Source organism: Nuphar pumila, chromosome 7 (assembly GCF_984573655.1).
Source record: "Nuphar pumila chromosome 7, dmNupPumi1.hap1.1, whole genome shotgun sequence".
Classification (NCBI taxonomy): Eukaryota; Viridiplantae; Streptophyta; class Magnoliopsida; order Nymphaeales; family Nymphaeaceae; genus Nuphar; species Nuphar pumila.
Genome location: NC_143255.1, coordinates 5274739 through 5296090, shown reverse-complemented (window position 1 = coordinate 5296090; position 21352 = coordinate 5274739). Strand labels below are relative to the sequence as shown.

The 21352-nt window shown below is 35.3% G+C and overlaps 1 protein-coding gene across 2 annotated transcripts in view; it reads right to left on the bottom strand.

Moving 5' to 3' along the window:
* Positions 1 to 18914, bottom strand: part of LOC149830958 (uncharacterized) — a 34152-nt gene extending 15238 nt beyond the window's left edge. The window contains exons 1-4 of one of the 2 annotated variants that reach the window (XM_090011943.1): positions 18783 to 18914; positions 11649 to 11776; positions 9691 to 9860; positions 9162 to 9239 (exon numbers count right to left, since the gene is read on the bottom strand). In XM_090011943.1, coding sequence (XP_089868069.1) covers positions 9162 to 9239; positions 9691 to 9860; positions 11649 to 11776; positions 18783 to 18903 — 497 coding nt within the window. In that variant the 5' untranslated portion in view covers positions 18904 to 18914. The remainder of the gene's footprint in view (positions 1 to 9161; positions 9240 to 9690; positions 9861 to 11648; positions 11777 to 18782) is intronic. The other variant, XM_090011944.1, reaches the window with a different exon arrangement.
* Between the last annotated feature and the right edge of the window lie 2438 nt (positions 18915 to 21352).

Here is a 21352-nt window from a genome sequence, read left to right as displayed (position 1 = left end):
GATAAACAGGGAGTTGAAACAATGAAAACACTTCTTAAATCTCATTTTGAAATGACTGATTTGGGCTTGTTGAGATATTTTTTAGGCATTGAAGTTGCTTATTCTCCTAGAGGATATTTATTATCTCAGACTAAATTTGCTTTTGATATTGTTTTCAGGTCTGGTATTACTGATGATAAGAAAGTTGACACTCCAGAAGTTGTTAATGTTAAAATGAAGATTGATGATGGAGAACTTCTTGCAGACCCTACTCCTTACAGACAGCTTGTCGGGGCACTTTCCTATCTATCCATTACCAGACCAGATATAGCACATGCTGTTCATACAGCAAGTCAATTTCAACATGCTCCTACTTCTGTTCATATGAGAGCAGTCATGAGTTATCTCTTTCACGAGGACTTTTCTTATCTTCCTCCTCTTCTCTTGATTTAATTGCATATACTGATGCTGATTGGGGAGGTGATCCCAATAACAGACACTCAACCACTGGCTTTTGTGTCTTTTTAGGGGAATCATTAATCTCGTGGAGGTGTAAAAAGCAGCAGAAGGTATCTCTCTCATCCACCGAAGCTGAATACAGAGCCATGGCAACCACGACCATGGAAGTAGTTTGGCTCCGACGACTGCTTGCTGACATGGGAGTTGAAGCAACAAAGGCTTCACAAATGTGTTGTGACAACAAAAGTGCGATCTACATTGCCAGTAACAGAACATTCCACGAACGCACCAAACACATCGAAATGGATTGTCACTACGTCAGAGAGGAATATCTACACGGGATAATTGATCTGCCATATGTCACTTCAGAATATCAGTTAGCAGACCTCTTTACAAAGCCTCTCGTTGCTCCCCGATTTCACTTTCTCTTAGACAAACTTTCGCTCATTGTACCGTAAGTTTGAGGGGGAGTGTTAAAATGTAAAACTGTACATATATGTATATATAATAATATTATATTATTATATATATATATAAATACATTTTTAATTTCTTTCTTTTCTGTATTTTTTTTCCTTTATTTTTATTTTTTGTCTTTATGTCATCTAGTTCAGTTTGAACTAGAATGACTGTTGCTAGTCAAGTCCTGTCCAGACTTGACTAGCAATAGAGCTGTTGGACTGACACAGTCCAACAGCTCTTAATAGAGCTGTTGGACTGACACATTCCAACAGCTCTAAATAGAGCTGTTGGACTGTGCCCAACAGCTCTATTGAGTCCTCTTTCAGCTGTGTATATAAAGGGGTGCAGTCCCTCTTGTATTTTTCTCCAATGCTTCTTAAGCAATTGGTTTTTCATATCAATAAAGAATACATTTTTATTTTTATTTTGTTTCCAGTTATACCTTTTTTAAGGGTTATGCTTTAGTGTCATTCTTGACACTTGCTCTTGTTAATCAAAGCTCGTGTTTCGAAGATCCCCATTTCATTTCAGAATGAAGCAATGGAACTAGAACTTAATGCACCTAAAAGGGCACAAACTTGAGAAATCATTGATCCACCCAATGTCAAGAAACCCATTGGATGTAGATGGGTTTTTAAAGTAAAAAATAAGAGTGATGGTTCATTAGAAAGATATAAGGCTAGGTTAGTGGCCAAAGGATATGCCCAAGAGTATGGGGTAGATTATGATGAAACATTTGCCCCCAGTTGCTCGAATGACTAGTGCTCGAGCTCTTATTGCAATAGCCTTTATTAAAAAATGGCCAATTTTTCAACTTGATGTCAAAAATGCCTTTTTAAATGGAAATTTAAATGAAGAAGTGTATATGGAACCTCCTCCAAGTATGAATTTAAATGAAAAAAATTTAAAATTAAAAAAGGCCTTATATGGACTTAAGCAAGCTCCTAAAGCTTGGTATGACAAGTTTAGTAATGTATTAATCAATTTAGGATTTACTTCTTGCTATACTGACACTGCTCTTTTTGTTAAGAAGACAGGTGACTTTATTGTTATTTTTCTGTTATATGTTGATGATATAATCATCATTGGGAGTGACAAAAAGGGGGTAAATGATGTAAAGTCTATGTTAAAAGAAACTTTTGATATGTCTGACCTTGGATACTTGAGATATTTTTTAGGGATTGAAGTAGCTTATTCAGCGCGAGGATACATCCTATCTCAAATGAAATTAGCTGCAGACATTTATACCAAGTCAGGAATATCTGATGAAAAGAAAGTTGAGACTCCCGAAGTTATCAATGCAAAACTGAGACTTGAGGATGGTGTTCTTCTTGAGGATTCAACCCCCTACCGTCAATTAATTGGATCCCTCACCTATCTATCCATCACCCGTCCAGATATAGCTCATGCGGTTCATGCAGCAAGCTAGTTTCAGCATGCACCTACCTCGGTTCATATGGCAGCAATAATGAGAATTGTGCGATACATCAAAAATATCATCTCCAAGGAACTCTTCTTATCCTCTTTCTCATCTCTTGAGTTAACTGCTTTTACTGATGCTGACTGGGGAGGAAATCCCAATGATCGTATCTCAACTACTGGTCTTTGCATTTTTTAGGTGAGTCTCTCATTTCGTGGAGATGCAAGAAGCAACAGAAGGTCTCACTATCATCCACAGAAGCTGAATATCGGGCCATGGTAATGACAACTATGAAAATCGTATGGCTCAGAAGTCTCCTTGGTGACATGGGCGTCCTCATTTCCTCTCCCACCAAGCTCTGCTGTGATAACAAAAGTGCCATATACATTGCAAGCAATCATACTTTTCACGAGCGGACCAAGCATATCGAAATGGATTGCCATTATGTTCGAGACGAATATCTCAGAGGAACTATCACATTACCATACGTTACTTCAGAATATCAACTGGCTGACTTCTTCACCAAAGCGCTCCCAACTCCACGATTTATGTTTCTTCTTAGCAAACTTTTGGTCTTCTCCCGTAAAGTTTGAGGGGGCATGTTAAATTATGTATATACTTATATATATATACATATACTTATATATATACATACATATATATATATATAAGTATATATATACATATATATATATATACATAATGTATTTCATTTTCTGTACAACCAAAAACCCGATAGGGGTGTTTTGGTAAATTACCATGTACTTTTTTCTTTTTGTATTTTTTTTTATTTCTTTTTCCCCTTTTTTCTTTTCCTTTTTTATTTCTTATTTTTCTTTTTTGAAGGACCATAAGGGGCCCCACCCATCTAGTCGTTGGGGCCCCAACGATTATATTTATGACCATTGGGGCTCCCAACGACTAGAAGGGAGCCCCCTTTACGGTCCCTCCTTTAGCTCTCCTCCTCTATAAATAGAGGAGGCTCATACTTGTAATGGTATTGGGTTTTCACCCTCTTCTTTCTTTCTTCAATAATATCCAACTTATGACTTTAAGTCATTTTCTCCTTTTATGGGTTTTTTGTATGCATTTTTAGTGTTTGTGTTCTTGGCTCTTGTGATCACTCTTAAAGAGTGCTTTTTGCTTTATTGGTGCTTCCGCCCCTCTTCATTACTAATGAACCCTAACTTAAGCTAACAAGAAGAGAAAAAGATTAAATCAAAACTCTTTCTGAAGAAGAAAAGGAGAAGGCTTTGCAAGAGACTATCAAGACAAAATGGAGGATTGAGAGGCTAATAACACTCAAATACTTTCATAGTTTATGAATACTATAGAGTTCAAGATTGCCACCAACATCATCAAGTTCAAAGAGACATGTAATGCATGGATCTTCTTAAAGAACTCATTCATTCAAAAGGATATGGCTAGACTATACTATCTCCAAGACAAGGTACGCACAACCAAGCAAGAAGATAAAAGTGTAAGAGATTTTTATGGTCTCTTATCACCTATTTGGGATGAATTGGCTATATTAAAACCAAAATAGAAAGGTTCAGCAATTGAAATGAGAAAACAAGTTGAAAGAGAAAATCTTTTTTCTTTACTATATGGTCTTCGACCAAAATTTGAGCAAGTTAGGTCATCTTTAATACATAGGACTTCGACTCCTATAAGTGAGGCCCTTGATTAAATATGTTAAGCCAAAACTAGACTTAGAATGCACAAGTCTAGTGATGAGGTGTTTGTCGTATCAAGACCCAGTAACTTTGTAAAAACTTATAAACCTTCTCATTTTGAGAGAAAATTCAATAGAGGTAATGGGGAAGGATATAATGGAGGAAAAATTACTTGTTACTATTGTAAAGAACCAGGACACATAAGACCGGATTGTCCTAAACTAAAAAAGGTGGCCTCGGTAAGGGAAGAACCTCAAGAATCAAAGAAAGAAGACAACTTCAATGATTTGACAATTGCCCAAATTACAGAGGCCGTTCCACAAATACTAAAAGTCACTCCTACATTAGGTGCCACCGTCTCTTCTTCTCCTCCTCCGAGTAAGTCATCTTGAATTTTGGATTCAAGAGAGCCTTTTCACATGACTCATAATGAGTCCTTACTATTCGATTGTACTAATTCATACTTTTCATGTGTGTCAACCGCCAATGGTACTTCTTTAAAAGTTAAAAGAATAGAAAATTTTGACAATTATTCAAAAAAGTTCTTTGTTTCAAATGTTAGGGTTATTCCAAAACTTGATTTAAACCTTTTCTTGGTTTCTCAATTTTTCGATTATGGGTGTAAAGTATTCTTCTCATCTAAGGCATGTTGAGTGCAGGATCTTCAATCAAGGAAGCTGATTGGGCTAGGCCATAAAAGAGGAGACCTTTATTATATGGATTTGTTATGTCTACCTAAAGATTCTTTTGGTAATCATATTCAAGAAATTAATTTAGATCTTTGGCATAAAAGACTAGGACATCCAATGTAACAAAATTATCTCTTTTTTTCGTTTTTGAAAAAAATTTGTAAGGAAAAAGAATTTGTATGTGAAGATTGTATAATTGGAAAAATGCAAATGTTGCCTTTGGATCTAGAACTTCCTTAATGAAAGTTTTGAATTAGTGCATTCAGATGTATGGGTCTCGCTCCCGTTTTATCAAAAGGTAGTTATTCATATTATGTCACATTTATAGATGATTTTAGTAAACACACTTGCATCTACTTCCTTAGGCTCAAATCCGAAGTTTTTTTGTGTTTTAGAAATTTTCAATCTTGTTAAAAATCAAGTTAAAAATCAAGTTAAAACAAATATTAAGATCTTCCACTCCAACTAAGGGGGAAAGTTTCTTTCAAATGATTTTCAATCTTATCTAAAAACTCATGGTATTTTGCATCAAAAATCTTGTCCTAGGGCCCCCTCAACAAAATGAAATTTTTGAAAGAAAACATGTCATATTATTGAAACTACTAGGACTCTACTTATTTCAAAAGAAGTCCCAAAGAAGTTTTTGGTCGAAGCCGTCCTCACCATGATTTACTTAATAAATAGAATGCCTTCTCAAACTTTAGAAAACAAATCTCCAATTGAAAAACTCTTTAAGGTTACTCTCGATTTGAAAAGATTAAGGGTTTTTGGATGTAAATGTTTTGTGCTTCTTGAAAAATATAACAAACTCTCTCCTAAAGCTATTAAATGTGTCTTTCTTGGGTATGCCAAAAATCAAAAAGGCTATTGATGTTAGGATTTTAAAAATGATAAACTTTATATATCTAGAAATATAACATTTGAAAAAGAAAGGGATTTGATCTTGAAAAACCTAAGGAAGAATCCAAGTATACTTTCTTGTTTGACTTATTGCCTAAGTCTAACATTGAAATTGATGATGAAATTAGTGATAGTATTGAGACAAATGATGAACCAAGTGAAGAACCAACAAATAACATTATACAATACTCTAGACGAGATAATGGGGAGCATCCAGAAAAATATAACCAAATAACAAATATAGAAGAATCTAGTGTTAGAAGATCTGAACGAATACCTAAACCTCCAAACAGGTTTATCTCCTATGAATCTTTTTTCCCAAACTATAGGGCATGTCTTCTAGCAATTCACTCATATCATGAGACATCTAACTATAGAGAAGCCAACGATATAAAAGAATGGGTTGAAGCTATGAAAATAGAATTAAATGAATTACATAAAGTCCATACTTGAAAAATTCATCTTCCTAAAGAAAAAAAATAGGATGTAGATGGGTATTTAAAGTAAAAAAAAGAGTGACGGATCTCTAGAAAGATATAAATCTAGGTTAGTTGTCAAATGATACTCCTAGAAATATGGTATAGATTATGAAGAAACCTTTGCCCCAGTAGCTCGCATGACCGCAGTTGGGACTCTAGTTGCAGTAACATCCATTAGGAATTGGCCTATATATCAGTTAGATGTTAAAAATGTCTTCTTAAATGGCAATTTAAATGAATAAGTTTACATGGATCTTCCCCCTGGTGTGACTATTGAAAATGGTATGATTTTTCATCTTTGAAAGGCTTTATATGAGCTTAAATAAGCTCCTAAAGCATGATATGATGTGGAATTATGGTTAATTTTGGATTTAAGTCATGTTATATTGACAATGCTCTTTTCATAAGATCTACATGTACTTCACTTACCATTTTGCTCTTATATGTTGATGATATGATCATCACTGGAAATAATCTGAAGAAATTAAAATTAAGATTAAGAAATCTTTTGATATGACTGACCTTGGTTTTTTAAGATATTTTTGAGGTATTTAAGTAGCATATTTGCCAAGAGGATACATTTTGTCTCAAATAAAGTTAGCAGCTAATATTGTTGCACATTCGGGAATCACAGACACAAAATATACTGACATTTCTGAAGTGATAAATTCCAAAATGAGAGCTGAAGATGGAGTTTTATTAGATGATCCAACTCCTTATAGGGAACTTATTGGATCACTAATGTACTTATCTATTACTAGACCAGATATAGCGCATGCACTGCATACTACAAGTCAGTTTCAGCATGCGCCTACGTCAGTTCATATGAGTGACATATTAAGAATAGTTTGATACGTTAAGAAGACTATATCTAAAGGAATATTCCTATCATCTTCATCATCTTTAAATCTTATTACTTATACTAATTTTGACTAGGGAGGAAATCCCAATAACTGACACCCAACTACGGGTTTTGCTTGTTTGTAGGTAATTCCTTCATTTCTTGGAGATACAAAAAGCAGCAGAAAGTGTCTTTATCTTCCACGAAAGCTGAATATAGGGGGATGGATACAACAACCGAGGTCGTGTGGATGAGATCGTTACTTTCAGATTTGGGTATTGATGTTTCAGAACGTTCAAAGTTATGATGTGATAATAAAAGTGTTATATACATAGCTATCAATCACACATTTCATGAACGAACAAAACATATCGAAATGAATTGTCACTATGTTCGAGAAGAATACTTGAAGGGGACGATTACTCTATCATATGTTCAGTCCAAATTTCAGATTGCGGACTTTTTCACCAAAGCACTTCCTCTACTACATTTTTTGTTTCTTCTTAACAAACTTTCGGTGATCTCACCGTAAGTTTGAGGGAGAGTGTTAAAATACATTATATATATATACATGTATGTATATATATACACACATGTATGTATATATATCTAATATACATATATTTACACATATATGTCAATAAAGAATATTTTGGTCTTTTTACGTATTGTAATATATAGTCCAATAAGGATTGTACAATCTTTTTTGTTTTTTATTTTTCTATTTATTTTAATATGTAAATCAGTGTTGACTGATTGGGTCGTTGGACTGCTCCCAACGATCATAATTTTGAACTACATGTATTGCTCTATAAATAGAGCCTCTTGTAAATGTAGATATATGTTTTTCTAAGCATATTTGTTGAGAATACAAAGATCATTATTTTTACATTGTGTTCTATTGAAGTTTGTGGTTTAGATATCGCTTTTATGAGATTGTAATCGGTCCATTAGAGACCATATTGTATTTGTGCACTTGTGTAGCCCTTTATTGATATTGTGATTGTGAACATCTTTTTTCATTTCAGGTAGATGAGATTCACTGGGGCCAAGTTTGAAATGGAGGGGCCTTACTGTTCATCCTCAAAAAGCCTCCATTGTGGTTTAGATATCGCTTTTATGAGATTGTAATCGGTCCATTAGAGACCATATTGTATTTGTGCACTTGTGTAGCCCTTTATTGATATTGTGATTGTGAACATCTTTTTTCATTTCAGGTAGATGAGATTCACTGGGGCCAAGTTTGAAATGGAAGGGCCTTACTGTTCATCCTCAAAAAGCCTCCATTGGGTTCAACTTTTGCAGATTTTACAAACATGATTCTAACTTCTCCAACCAAATGGTCTGTCAGAATCGACAGGAGAGAAAGTTGGACACATGATCCAACTTTCACACCCTCCCCCTGTCAAGGTTGTGCCTAGCCCATGGTTGCTATCTGAGCCAAGGCCATGGTTGCCACCCATGACAAAAAGCAAATTCAGGAAGCAATATGGGGAACATGGATCTGAAAAAGATGTAAAATGAAAAGTATTTAAGAAGTCTTCATAGAAGGCAAGTTGAACATGTGAAAGAAAAATCATATTGGGGCCAAGGTCGGGAATAAGCTGATCTAGGACTCAGTTTGAGCACACACATTTAACAAATGATCCAAGTGCTCAAGCCTTAAAGGGATTAGCAAAAGCTCAACAGCCTCACTAAAAGCTTGTTACAGTCAACATAATGTTCTTATGGCACTTATATGTCTTAAGTGTAGTGGAGGGCATAGATTGCAAAGTTACTTATAGATGTACTAAGCTCATGAAACATTTGGGCTGAACTCAAGCTCAGAAAAGCAATCTCGATCTTGCTCAAGTTACCAAGCAGCTATGTCACATGAATATGGCTGCAGATACGATGATACAGCCATTTAAAATAATTGTTTCCAATATCATTAGTATATAAGACAACACTATACGGGGGCCAAAAATGGAGTATCCATGTGACGGAGCCACTTGGCTCATTTACATCCATATGCTGGAAAAAGGAAAGACTGGAAGCATAAATTATACGGTTCTTAGGTACTACAAAATCCAGTTTGCAAAAATTTATCAAGCAGTACAAAGGTTCTTTAGCACTCCTGAAGCAAGATAGACCGAAAGTAAAATCTTCACCATGTCATGAATAAAGAAAAATTTCCTGAAATACACAAAGATAAACATAAAAGCTAATAAGGTCAAAATATGGTACACTAGTAAAGTGAGATAGTCATAAACATACCCACAACGCAATGTCTCCAAGGAATGGCAGTGGCGAATGAGGCAGAAAACTGCCAGTTCAGTTATTTGGTCACATAGGCTGCAACAAGTATTTATCAAATCAAACTCTTAGTTATGTTCAAACATCATATTCCAAGCTAATAATTGCATCGGTAAACTGAATAGGCATCAAAACAATTACTGATTTTGCACACCAATGTCAATCTGCTCTTTGTTAAGCAGAGTAATGGTCAAGCCAATTGTCAACAGAATCAGACCAGTCAAAGCTAGTGCATGCTTGCCCAAAATGGGATAATGCTGGCCAAAATAGGAACAGCCAAAAGCTTTGGAATCATATCATTTAAGAACGTCTGCACCAAAGATGCAAGACTGAACATAATTTAGAAAAGCATGGATAAAAGATGAATCCACTCAATGAGTTGAGGGACACAATCACCAGGTCTTCTAGAAAAATGACCCAATTACTTAAAATCATAGAGTACATACAAGTATTATGAACAATGATGATCCTTTTCAGCATAACAGCATACCTAATATCCACAGCTCGCAGGTTCGTGCATATCTCTGCAGCCTTGGCAAGGCCTGAATCAGTAACATTAGATCCAGATATATCTAGAATATCCCATGCATGGTCTGCTAGGGCAACAAGACAATCATCTGTAAGTAATTTCTTTCTTCGAGCGATGCCCACAATTGCTAGCTGCACAAAAGATTATTGAACTATGCATTTTTAAATTCCATAAATTAAAAAGAAAAAGAGAATAACCAGAGAAATGTTCAGACAACAGGCTAACAAGCCTAACATGGATAATAATCTACATGAACAAGTTTTGTAAAGTGAAAACCCTGAAGAAAACCATGTTTCAATAGACTGATGAACTAGAAATTGACGGGTAAGCATTCAATGAAGTACATAAAGTCAACTAATATTCAACAAGTCATGTTTGAAACCATAAACGTGTTGACACAGAATAATGGCATGACAGCCTGTCACATTGACAGTTATCTATGTTAACATGGCATCACATGACTCCAGAATCCAGACACACCATGACGTTTCATGAAAAGAGTCGAATCAAAGACATGGTTAACATCTTCCAATGCCATTGCTTTTTGTATTTTAATCAACATGATTATCTTGTAGTTAGTCAGAGATTTTCCCTTAAAATTTGAAATGGATTACATGCACTGTACATGTGATGTCATGTACAGCTGATAAATGAACATGTCTTGATAAACTCTATTTTATCACAGCTGGTACAGTGGCAATGTTGTTTATGTTACTGTTTCTTCACAAGCAATTGAAATGCATTGTACAATCTGAGATGGCACCTTAGGTTTATAGTGGCACACCTTTTGGCACGTAGCCTTCCCCTTGGATCATGTTTCCAAATTGTGGTATTCCCAGCATTTTCCCATAATATGCATATTTTCATCTTGAGGGTGCTCAATATGCGTTCATCTTTCCAATTGCATGCATATATCTTTGTTGACTGTGTTGGCGATATTGTAAATCAATGTTCTAATTTCGATTTTGATATCTTATGTGACTTCTTGTACCAGGAAGAGAGAGAAACAAAACATTACATCACACCCGCATTCCTACAGAGTTTGGTGTCATTTGTGTGTGACAAATATTTTTTGCACATCTTGGGGGAAGAAACAAGGTTTTCAAACAAAAGATTTTGCCTGCTTGAGCTTGCTTGACAGAGCTCCAATGTGGTTGTCTGAGTTCATCTTGAACCAAAGCCAAGCTCAAGCATGAAGGTGAGCTCCAGCTCCCTCATCTCTTATGCAACCCTAGTCACACTTTTTATACCATCCAGAAGGGGATACTTACAAGAGAACAGTTAAGATAGAGGCACAAAATCAAATTCCAAGATGAAAATCACCTTTGTATAATCCATGAATGCCGTGTGTCTACTGAACATATTGGTAAGTTTATTATTCTATAGAAAGACACAAAGAAAAGCTCAAAAAAGAAAAAAAGGAGGTAGTAGTCACTGGGTCATAATGAGAAGTGAGACAGGTAAACTAGCAAAACTTCAACCATTTTACATTTGTGTTTGACCCATATTTAATAGCTCAAGGCAAGTCAAAGCTTGCTGGACAGGTATCATAATGATCAAGAAGAATCATCATCCAGCATTATGCATCTGGCATGCAGGAAACAGGAATGTGATTGATACCCAAACTAACAAGGTACAGAAACTATGTTATCTTCATATTTTCATCCCATGGAAAAGCTCTACATTTACCCACAATCATCAAGCTATGCTCAGTGACTAATTAACTCAAGAGTACAAGAGTCCAGGAAGATGATAAAGCATATTAAATTATTGATAAAAAATGAGTCAAACAATCACCAGAAAGATGACATAGCATTCACAATTACTGATACACAATTATTGAGAAACTAAGTTACAGATATGAAATTCCAGATTACGTAATCATTTAAAACAGCAAGTTCAAGTAACATTCAATGGACCACCTTAATGTATGGAGGAAAAATTGAAGCAATTTCACAGATGTCAGGAAGAATATCCTCAAGGTGCTGCCCAAGAACTCCAAGACATAGACTAACCAAGCGACGATGCCTACTTCCACAATGTGAAACTGTATTAAAGATGATCAGAATGTCAGAGCAAGATAAAGTTAGTCGTTTGAAGCTTTATTGCACAGCAAGCCTCATTATTTTTTATGCTTGTATTCACACAGAAAAATTGCTGAAAAGGATATTTATTAGAACAAACATTCAACAGATACGATATGATGTTCAAATATTTTGGAATTGCTTAATATTTTTCATAGGAAGAGGCATTAAATGAAGGGATTAGGGCCATTGTTTTCTTAGAAGATGAGAAAGCTGGTCACCCACCTACCAATCTTAGTATTGACAACAGCTGCAGCGACATGGTCAGAAACTATGTCACAGGTGTTAAAATATGACATATATACATATATATATATATATATATATATATTTATATATTAGTATGTATATACATTATAATGTATATATGTATTAGTATATATAATATGTATACTGGTTGTAGAATGCATTTTTTGGGTTCTTTGTATTTTATTTCTTTTCTTTTTATTTATTTTTTGTTTCTTATTTTTGTAATACAGTATGCCCATTACGGGTATTTTTGTCCTGTCTCTAAGAGATGTTGGAGCTGGTCCGACTAGCTGTTGGGCCAGTCCAATGGCTACCTCTTCTCTTCTCCATTGTGTTGCCTATATATATGGGATTCTCCTCCATATATTGAATGTTTTTCCAAGCATTCAATCAATAAAATATATATACTTTTTATGTTGTTCTCAGCCCTTTTGTGGCTTTTATTGTTGTCTCTCTTGTGCCCTTTGTATTTGCCCTTGGAGGCTATTGTGTTTTTGCATTCTTTTGTGATGTACACACTCCTATTGTATTTCATTACATGGTATCAAAACCAATAGGCTCTTGATCCTAGTGGTGGTCTATCATGGTGCTTGTGTTTCTTCTTGGAGAACGTGCCAAAGCTTCAAGTGACAATCCTTCTTCATCAACTCTCTCTTGCTCATCATGGAGAAGGAGTCTATGTTCATCATGTCCATCAAGTTGAATAGTTCCAACTACTGCACTTGGGCTTCTACTATGGAAAACCATATCTTGTCCAAAGGCCTCATCCAATACATTGAGGGTGATTGTCTGGAGCCTCAACTCTCATTCACAAAAATTATGGATGAGAACATAAAGTACCTCGATGAAGATGAAAAGGTTGCTGCCACCCTTGAGTTCGAGAAAAGAAATATGGAATGGCGAATGGACAATGCAAAAAACTTAGCATGGATTGTGAGTAGTGTGGACACCTCCATCCTTGATAGTGTGGCCTAATTCAAAATAGCTAAGAAAGCATGGGAGTTCTTGATAGACATGTATACTATGAAGGACATCATTCATTGGTGAAATCTTTACAAAAGAATGATGCCATTGAAGTAAGGTGACAAAACCATCCAGGACTATTACAACGAGATGGCCCTCCTATGGAGAGAACTTGTCATCTTAGAGCATAAATGGGAACTCCCAAAGATCTTCGCTTAGACAAGAACAACTTAAAAGGAAATTATTTTTCATGTTTCCTAATGGTCTCAAGCCCAAGTTCGAGGGAGTGAGGATGATGCTACTTCATAGACCTAAAATTCCTTATCACTATGACACTCTTATCGAGTTGAGTATGAAGGGAGATTGAAGGAGGATAAAGAAGACAAAGCAAATGACACCGTTCTTGCAGCCTCTAAACCCAGTGCCACCACCAAGACTTATAGGCCTCCACATTTTAACAAGAACTTTAGTGGAGGACCTCACAAGGTCACTTGCCATTATTGTGGGGAAAATGACCATATTAGGCCAGAGTGCCCCAAACTTAAGAACGGTAAATTTGTAGTCGAAACAAGACAAGAGCAAAACAAGAAAACAATTGGGGAATGGAGCATGACCGAACTTATCGAGGTCATTCGCCAAGTAATGAAGGAATCTTCTAATGTCTCGGGAGCTGCCATCTCATCTCCAACCCTTCCAGGTATGGAAAAATGGCTTCTTCATTCCAGTGCCTCCTTTCACATGACACCAAATTCTTCCTATTTATCCGAGTGTCAACCTATTTCCAATACATCCTTTGTTTCTACCACAGATGTCACTATTCTAAACATTAAAGGGATTAAAAAATTCAAAATGATTTCAAAATTTTAAAATAATTTTCTATTCCCAACTATAGATTTATGTTAAAATTAAGTTTCAATTTGTTATCCGTTTCTCAAATTTGTTATCATGAGTATGATATCTCCTTCTCATCTAAATGTTGTTGAGTGCAGGATCACCAATTAGAAAAGCTGATTGAGGAAGGGCATAGAGAAGGAGGATCGTACTACATGGACTTTTTGAACATTCCTTCAAATGTAATGTAGTAGTTTTTAAGAGGATTTGTCTTTATGACACCAAAGACTTGGACATCCCTCTTTATAAAAAATGAAACACATTCCTTTGTGTGAAAAAATTTGTAATTTAAAAGAATTTTATTGTAATGAATGCACTCTTGGAAAAATGAAAGCTTTGGCCTTTAATAATATAACCTTTTTTTTTTCTTCCAAACCTTTTGAATTAGTTCACTCGAATGTGTAGGGTCCTTCTCCCATTGTCTCTAAAGGAGTACTTACATATTATGTTATTTTTGTTGATGACTTCACTAGATATACGTGGATATACTTTGTTAAGCATAAACATGAAGTATTTGCTACAATTAAATCTTTTCATTCTCATGTTCTAACTAAATTTGATTCTAAAATTATAACCCTTAGAACTTATTCAGGAGGATAATTTATCGCAAATGAGTTTGAATCTTACCTTAGGATGCATGGTATTACTCACCAAAATCATGTCATTACGCTTCTCAACAAAATAGTTTAGCTAAAAAGAAACATAGACACATAATTGAAACCACTAAAACCCTTCTCATATCTAGCTCCTTACCAAAATGTTTTTGGGCCAAATTCGCGTTAACTTCTGTCTATCTTATTAACAAATTGCCTTCTAAGTCTTTGAAAAACCTTTTCCTGTTGAAAAATTGTTTAAAACTCCCAGTGATTATGCTAGACTAAGGATTTTTTGTTGTAAATGTTTTGTTCTTGTGAACAAAGGTGACAAACTTTCTCCTAAAGCCACTCAATGTGTATCTTTAGGGTACGCTGAAAATAAAAAAGGATTTAGGTGCTATGACCCCATTCCTGACAAACTATATGTGACTAGAAATGTTAATAAATAATTATATTTTGTAAGGACCAACAAGTTAAAGAAAATGAGTATTTCTTCTTATTTGATCTTTTACCTCATGTTGAACATGATCATGTTGTTTCTCAGTCTAATATTCCTACTCATGAAAATGATGTTTGTGATATTGATAATTTGGATACCTTAGGGGAAAGAGAAGAACCTATTTGTTAGTACACTAGAAGAACTAAGCCTAACCCTCCTATTGCCTTAGAAAAATATCTACACAATGAAAATGATGAACAATCCATTCAATCTTTAGAATCTTCTAGTGCCCAACCTAATGTAGCTAGTGATGATGAAGTTAGGAGATCTAGTAGAGTATCTAAAGTATCTAGACTATCACATAGATTTGTATCCTATGACACCTTCTCTCCTAAATATAGAGCATGTCTTATGTCCATACATTCAATCTATGAACCCTCTACTTATAAGGAAGCTAAAAATTACCCTGAATGGATAGATGTCATGCAAAAGGAACTAGAAGCTCTTCATATAACCAATACTTGGGAATTTAAAACTTACCCAAAGGAAAGAAACTATAGGATGCAGATGGATCTATGAAGTTCAAATTAAAAGTGATGTATTATTGGAACAATATAAAACTCAATTAGTTGCTAAGGGATACTCTCAGGAACATGGGATTGACTATGATGAAACCTTTGCCCCGATAGCTAGAATGACCTCTGTTGGAATTCTGATTGATGTCACTTTTATAAAAAATTAGGATATATATCAAATAGATATTAAAAATGTCTTTCTTAATGGTGATCTCACCAAAGAAGGCTATATGGATCTGCCACTTGGGTTAGATGTTCCTGTAGGAAAGGTTCTTCTCTTGCGGAAAGCATTGTATGGTCTAACAATTTAGTAGAGTCATGTTAGATCTTAGATTTGTATCATGTTATACTGACATTACTTTATTTGTAAGAGATTCGTCTGCAGGAAAACTTTTCTTGTATGTGGATGATATGATTATCACAAGAGAAGATAGAGTGAAGATAGAAAGGATTAAAAATATTATTAAAAATGAATTTGAAATGTCTAATTTGGGGCAACTACATTACTTCCTTGGTATAGAGGTTGTCTAATCTATGAAAGGGTACTTGTTGACCCAAATTAAATTTGCTACAGGAATTGTTGACTGATCAGGGATCACTGATGACAAGAAAGTTGATACTTCAGAAGTGATCAATGCCAAGTTAAAATCAAATGATGGAATTCTTTTAGAAGATCTCACTTCGTATCGTCAGCTTATTGGGGCATTGACATCACTAGACCAGACATTTCACATGTTGTACATGTGAGTCAGTTCCAGCATGCTTCTACAACTATTCATATGAGTGTTGTCATGTTAATCATCCGATATATCAAATGCTCAACTACTAAAGGATTATTCTTATCCTCAACCCCTGCTCTTAATTTGATTGCTTACATTGACTCTAATTGAGGTGGGGATGCTAATAACATGCACTCAACTACTGTTTTTTTGTGTATTTTAGGAGACTCTTTGATCTCATAGAAATGCAAAACACAACAGAAAGTATCATTGTCATCTACAGATGCTGAATACAAGTCTATGGCTACCACAACCACTGAAATTGTTTAGCTATGAAGAATTCTTATAGATATGGGAGTTCACTTGAAAGAGCCTTCGAAGTTGTGCTATGACAACAAAAGTACCATATATATAGCAAACATACATTCCATGACCGCACCAAACATATTCAGATGGATTGTCACTACGTACGAGAAGAATTTGTATATATATATATATATATATATATATATATATATATATATATATATATATATATATCGATTGTAGAATGTATTTTGGGTTCTTTGTATTTTACTATTATTATTTTTATTTGTTATTCCTTATCTTTTTAATAGGGTATGTCCATTAGGGGAATTTTGTCTCTAAGAGACGTTGGAGCTGGTCCAACTAAGTGTTGGGCCAATCCAATGGCTAGTTGGGCCTCTTCTCTTCTCCATTGTATTGCCTATATATATGGGATTATCCCCCATATATTGAATACTTTTACAAGCATTCAATCAATAAAGTATATTTTTTATGCTATTCTCAACCCTTTTGTGGCTTGTATTGTTGTCTCTCTTGTGTCCTTTGTATTTTCCCTTGGAGGCTATTGTGTTTTTGCACTCTTTTGTGTTGTACACACTCCTATTGTATTTCATTACAAGAGGGACACGCCATTTTGGTGGAGTATTTCTGGTGACACGAGCGGACACGTGGACAAGGACACGACACCATATTTTAATATTATTTTATTATTTTTTAATGTTTTAAAGTTCTATTTTAATAAAAATGCATTTTTAACATCAAAATATCAAAAAATGGGTTTTTATTGATTAAAGAATTATGTATCCTCATGTCTTCTTTTCCAAAAAAATTCAACTTTTGAGTCGAATCCGCATCACACATCCTCATGTCCACGTGTCTTTGTGACATAGGTCAGAAATACTAAGGCTTCAATCTTTAAACATCTTACTCTGATCTAACCACATCTTATTCAAATACAAATCCTACTTGTGCTTGTTGGGTTGTAGTCATAAGGTGGCCATAGGGAGAGGCCACCTCCCATCGTTACATGATCTCCCGTAGAATAGATTATATAGCAAGTAAATAGGAAATTTAATAATAAATTAAATTATAAGATAATAATACATATTGACCAACAATTACATAACCTATTAGAACTCAAGGGGCATAGCCTTTGAGATGGAGTGTTTCTCCCTAGGACGACCAATTCTGTCCCCTCTTCCATCGCTACTTAAACCCCTCAAAGAAAGGTTTACAAGCATCAAGCAATTCCAGAGATCGCTAAGCTTCTAGCCTAAAAGAGAGAAGGGTTAGAGACCATGAATACATTACTGTCCTTGGTGATTCATTGTGTCACTATGCACACCCTTTGACTCGGGTTCACCCTATTCTCTTTAACAGTGTTTGTTTATGTTACCAACAAAAATTGCTGCCTTAATCATAATAGACAAGCAAAACACTACCCATCCTCACTCCCCTGGAGAAGGCTGAAAGTGCAACCATGACTTGCATTCTTTTTCATTCAATCTATTAGGTCTACGAAAGTTGCAAGTTTGATCTCAAACACTATTCAAGTTTTAACAGACAATGGGTCCAACAACAGAACTGATGCCCAACCAAACATAACATGATACTCATCCTTTACTCTCCAAGTAAATTCTTAAAAAACAAAATCATGTGACATTAATAACAAGGAATGATAGAGACACAACATTGTACAGAAAACAAGTAGCATCCAGTGTAATTTGTCATCATATAATAACAAAAGGAATCTCCAAGCTTGCTTTGACAAGTTATTTCAATTTTCAACCCCAACTCATATGCTCACACATAAATTAAAACTGAAAATCTGTTTTAGTACTTATTTCATTAACCCATCCATGTAAAGCCCATCCTTTTCCTTCATAAATGAATAAACCCACTTTTTCTTAATTTCTGTAACATGTCACTCTTAATCATCTACAAAGAAAGAACTTATAATATTGAAACAACCGACATCCTAGTCGCAGAAAAAGGCGGAAAGGAATTGTGGGTGTTACAGAAAACATCAAAATATGTCGAGGGAGAAAAAGAAAAAAGCTCAATTCTAGTAAACAGAGAACATCGTAAAAGGAATTCAATACGATAGTCGCAGAAAAAGGCATGAAGAAATTGTGGGTATTCAAGGAAACATCTCGAATATGTCAAGAGTCGATGATATAGGAAGATTTGTCAATTAACAATAATGAGGAGGTGAAAAGATTAGAACTTACCGAGAGGATGGGGAAAATTCTGAGTCCTAGAGGCGATGGTGGGAGGAGGGGTTGTGGTTGCATTGACGATCTTCAGCTTCTCGAACGAAGACGACAGATTGTTGGATTCATCAAATTCCATAGGAATCACAAATTATGCAGAGAGATCGCTCAAATACCTCGATACCCAACTATGCGACCTTGTCATATATACATAGTATGGTAAGGGGTGTCAATGGGTCGGGTTTGGCCTGGACCCGACCCGTAGTACCAAAACCCGGGAGGGTTCAGGGTTGGTGCTAAAGAAGGAGGTCTCATTAAAATCCAGACCCAGAGGGGACCGATTAGTATATGGAGTCTAGTATGGTTTGTGAAATTTTATACCAGAGCAGGTCCATCACAAGTTCTGATTAAGATCCGTAAATTTTCAATGTAACAGGAAAAATATTGTTTTATTGATGTAACAGGAAAAATATTGTTTTATTGGGTATGGACCAGGTTTGATTCTTTTAATCCCGATATGTTTTTTCTTATGGTGGTATGGATTGGATCCAGGTCCAGATCTGATACATACACCTCAAAGTCAGAGTCAGGTTTGGACCCACTGAATCCGAACTATGTCTGACCCATTGACACCTTAGTATTAAGTAGGGCTTTCAATAGATCAGGTATCTGATCCATCAAGGTGCACCCAAACCCACCTAAATAGTCTAGTTGTCAGATTCAGGTTCGAGCTTGGGTTTTGACAGGTTAAGAAAAATGAATCCTAAACCTGGATCTGCATAAGAGCTTATATTCATTAAAAATGCATACAAACTACTTCGGTCAAGTTGGGTCTGCTCTGGCATTTGATAAAATTATAACCAAGCTTGACCCACATAGTACTCGGGTTGGTTTCGGGTTGACTCGAACAGTATTGGGATTGGCATTTGTTATGCCTAAAGTATTTAGGTTTGGGTTGGGTTTGGCACCGGACCAGTAAATTGGTCAGATTTAGTGACTGATTTCCGTCCATGATCCAACAATCGCCTCATGCGGATATGGGTCCATAACCGTAAATGGTGTTTGACTTGAATTTTTATTTTTGAAAAAAAAATCTCAAAAGATGAAGAAAATATCCGTCAGATCAGTGTATTTAGAATTTTGAAAAACTGGGAAAACACTAAAAAAACATGAAGAAAATACTAATATACAAACTTTAAACACATGGATAATGTTGGCATTAGGGGTGGGCAACGGGCCGGGCATCCAGATGGGCCAAGCTGACCAGACCCGTCATGGGCTGGGTTTGGGTCAACTTTTTAGGCCCTAGCCCATTAGCTACCGGTTATATACATGGGTCAGGCCCAGGTCAGCCCACAGGATACCAGGCCGGCCTGAGCTATTTAATTAATTTTTTTAGTAATAAAAAAATAAAAAATAGGTAGTTGCATAGTAACTTGGTAACTATTGCTACTTAGTTAATTAGTTGCATTAATTTTATGGAAACTATAAGATAATTAGTTGGGCACATGAGAAGTTGTTAATTATTAGTGACATTTTTTTCTCCATCCCTTTATCACCTTCACCCAGCAAATTGCAACTCTTCCATCATCAAGTTTTGTTATAAATTCACCAAAAGAGTTGGATGCTGATACTGATTCAGGCTTGATGATAAATTTGTTGTGGTTTGTAATTCTAATTAGAATAACAACAATCATTTATAAATATTTTATCATCATTTTTCTTAGGTTACGTTGCATAATGGGTTAAACAATATCGGTGGATTGAATAAACCGTTTTGTGTTGCACAGGACGACTAGATTTCATGATCATCCAAAATTGATGATTTATTTGTTCAAAAGTTGTGCCATAGACGAAATATTTTGCTATGAACTTTTCATTTTTGATACTTTGAAGATTATTGCTATCAACTTTTCATTTTTGATACTTTGAAGATTATTAGATGTGAAATTATGAATTTTATATTTTATATTTAATTCTTTTTTTATTCTAAAAATTAATTTATGAACTTTGTTACCACCAAACATTGGCCTATTGGGCTGTACTTCAAACTTGAGCCCATTAAGAACTAGGCCAAAACACGGCCCACTAGTAAATGGGTTGGGACATCTTCGAGTTGGGCCACACTTAAAACCTGTCAGGCCGAGCTTTAAACGGGCTTGGGCCAGCCCAGGCTGGCCTGATGTCCATCCCTAGTTGGCATAAAATAATCTTTTCTTTTTTTGGAAAATATCATTTTATCAATATCCTGAACTCTTGTGCTAAGATTATGTTGTTTTCAAAATATCATGGATATTTTTGACATATGTATCTCTTTTAATTAAAGGGTTAATTTAACCTTTAAAAGAATGATATTTTTTTAAAATGCATGATTACTTTTTGAGGTCAAAAAAGTAACTTTGATAGATTTATGGTTACTTTTTGGGAAAAAGTGTTTTGACTATTTTTTTTTTAAATCATAGAAATCGCCCCAGGCATAAGGACCTAGCTGCACTAGCTCTGCTTCTTGTTTACCCCTCGACCCTAAGGAGTCATTAAGATTAAACTTAGACTGCCAGTCAAACAGTTTAGGCCCATCTCACTACGCC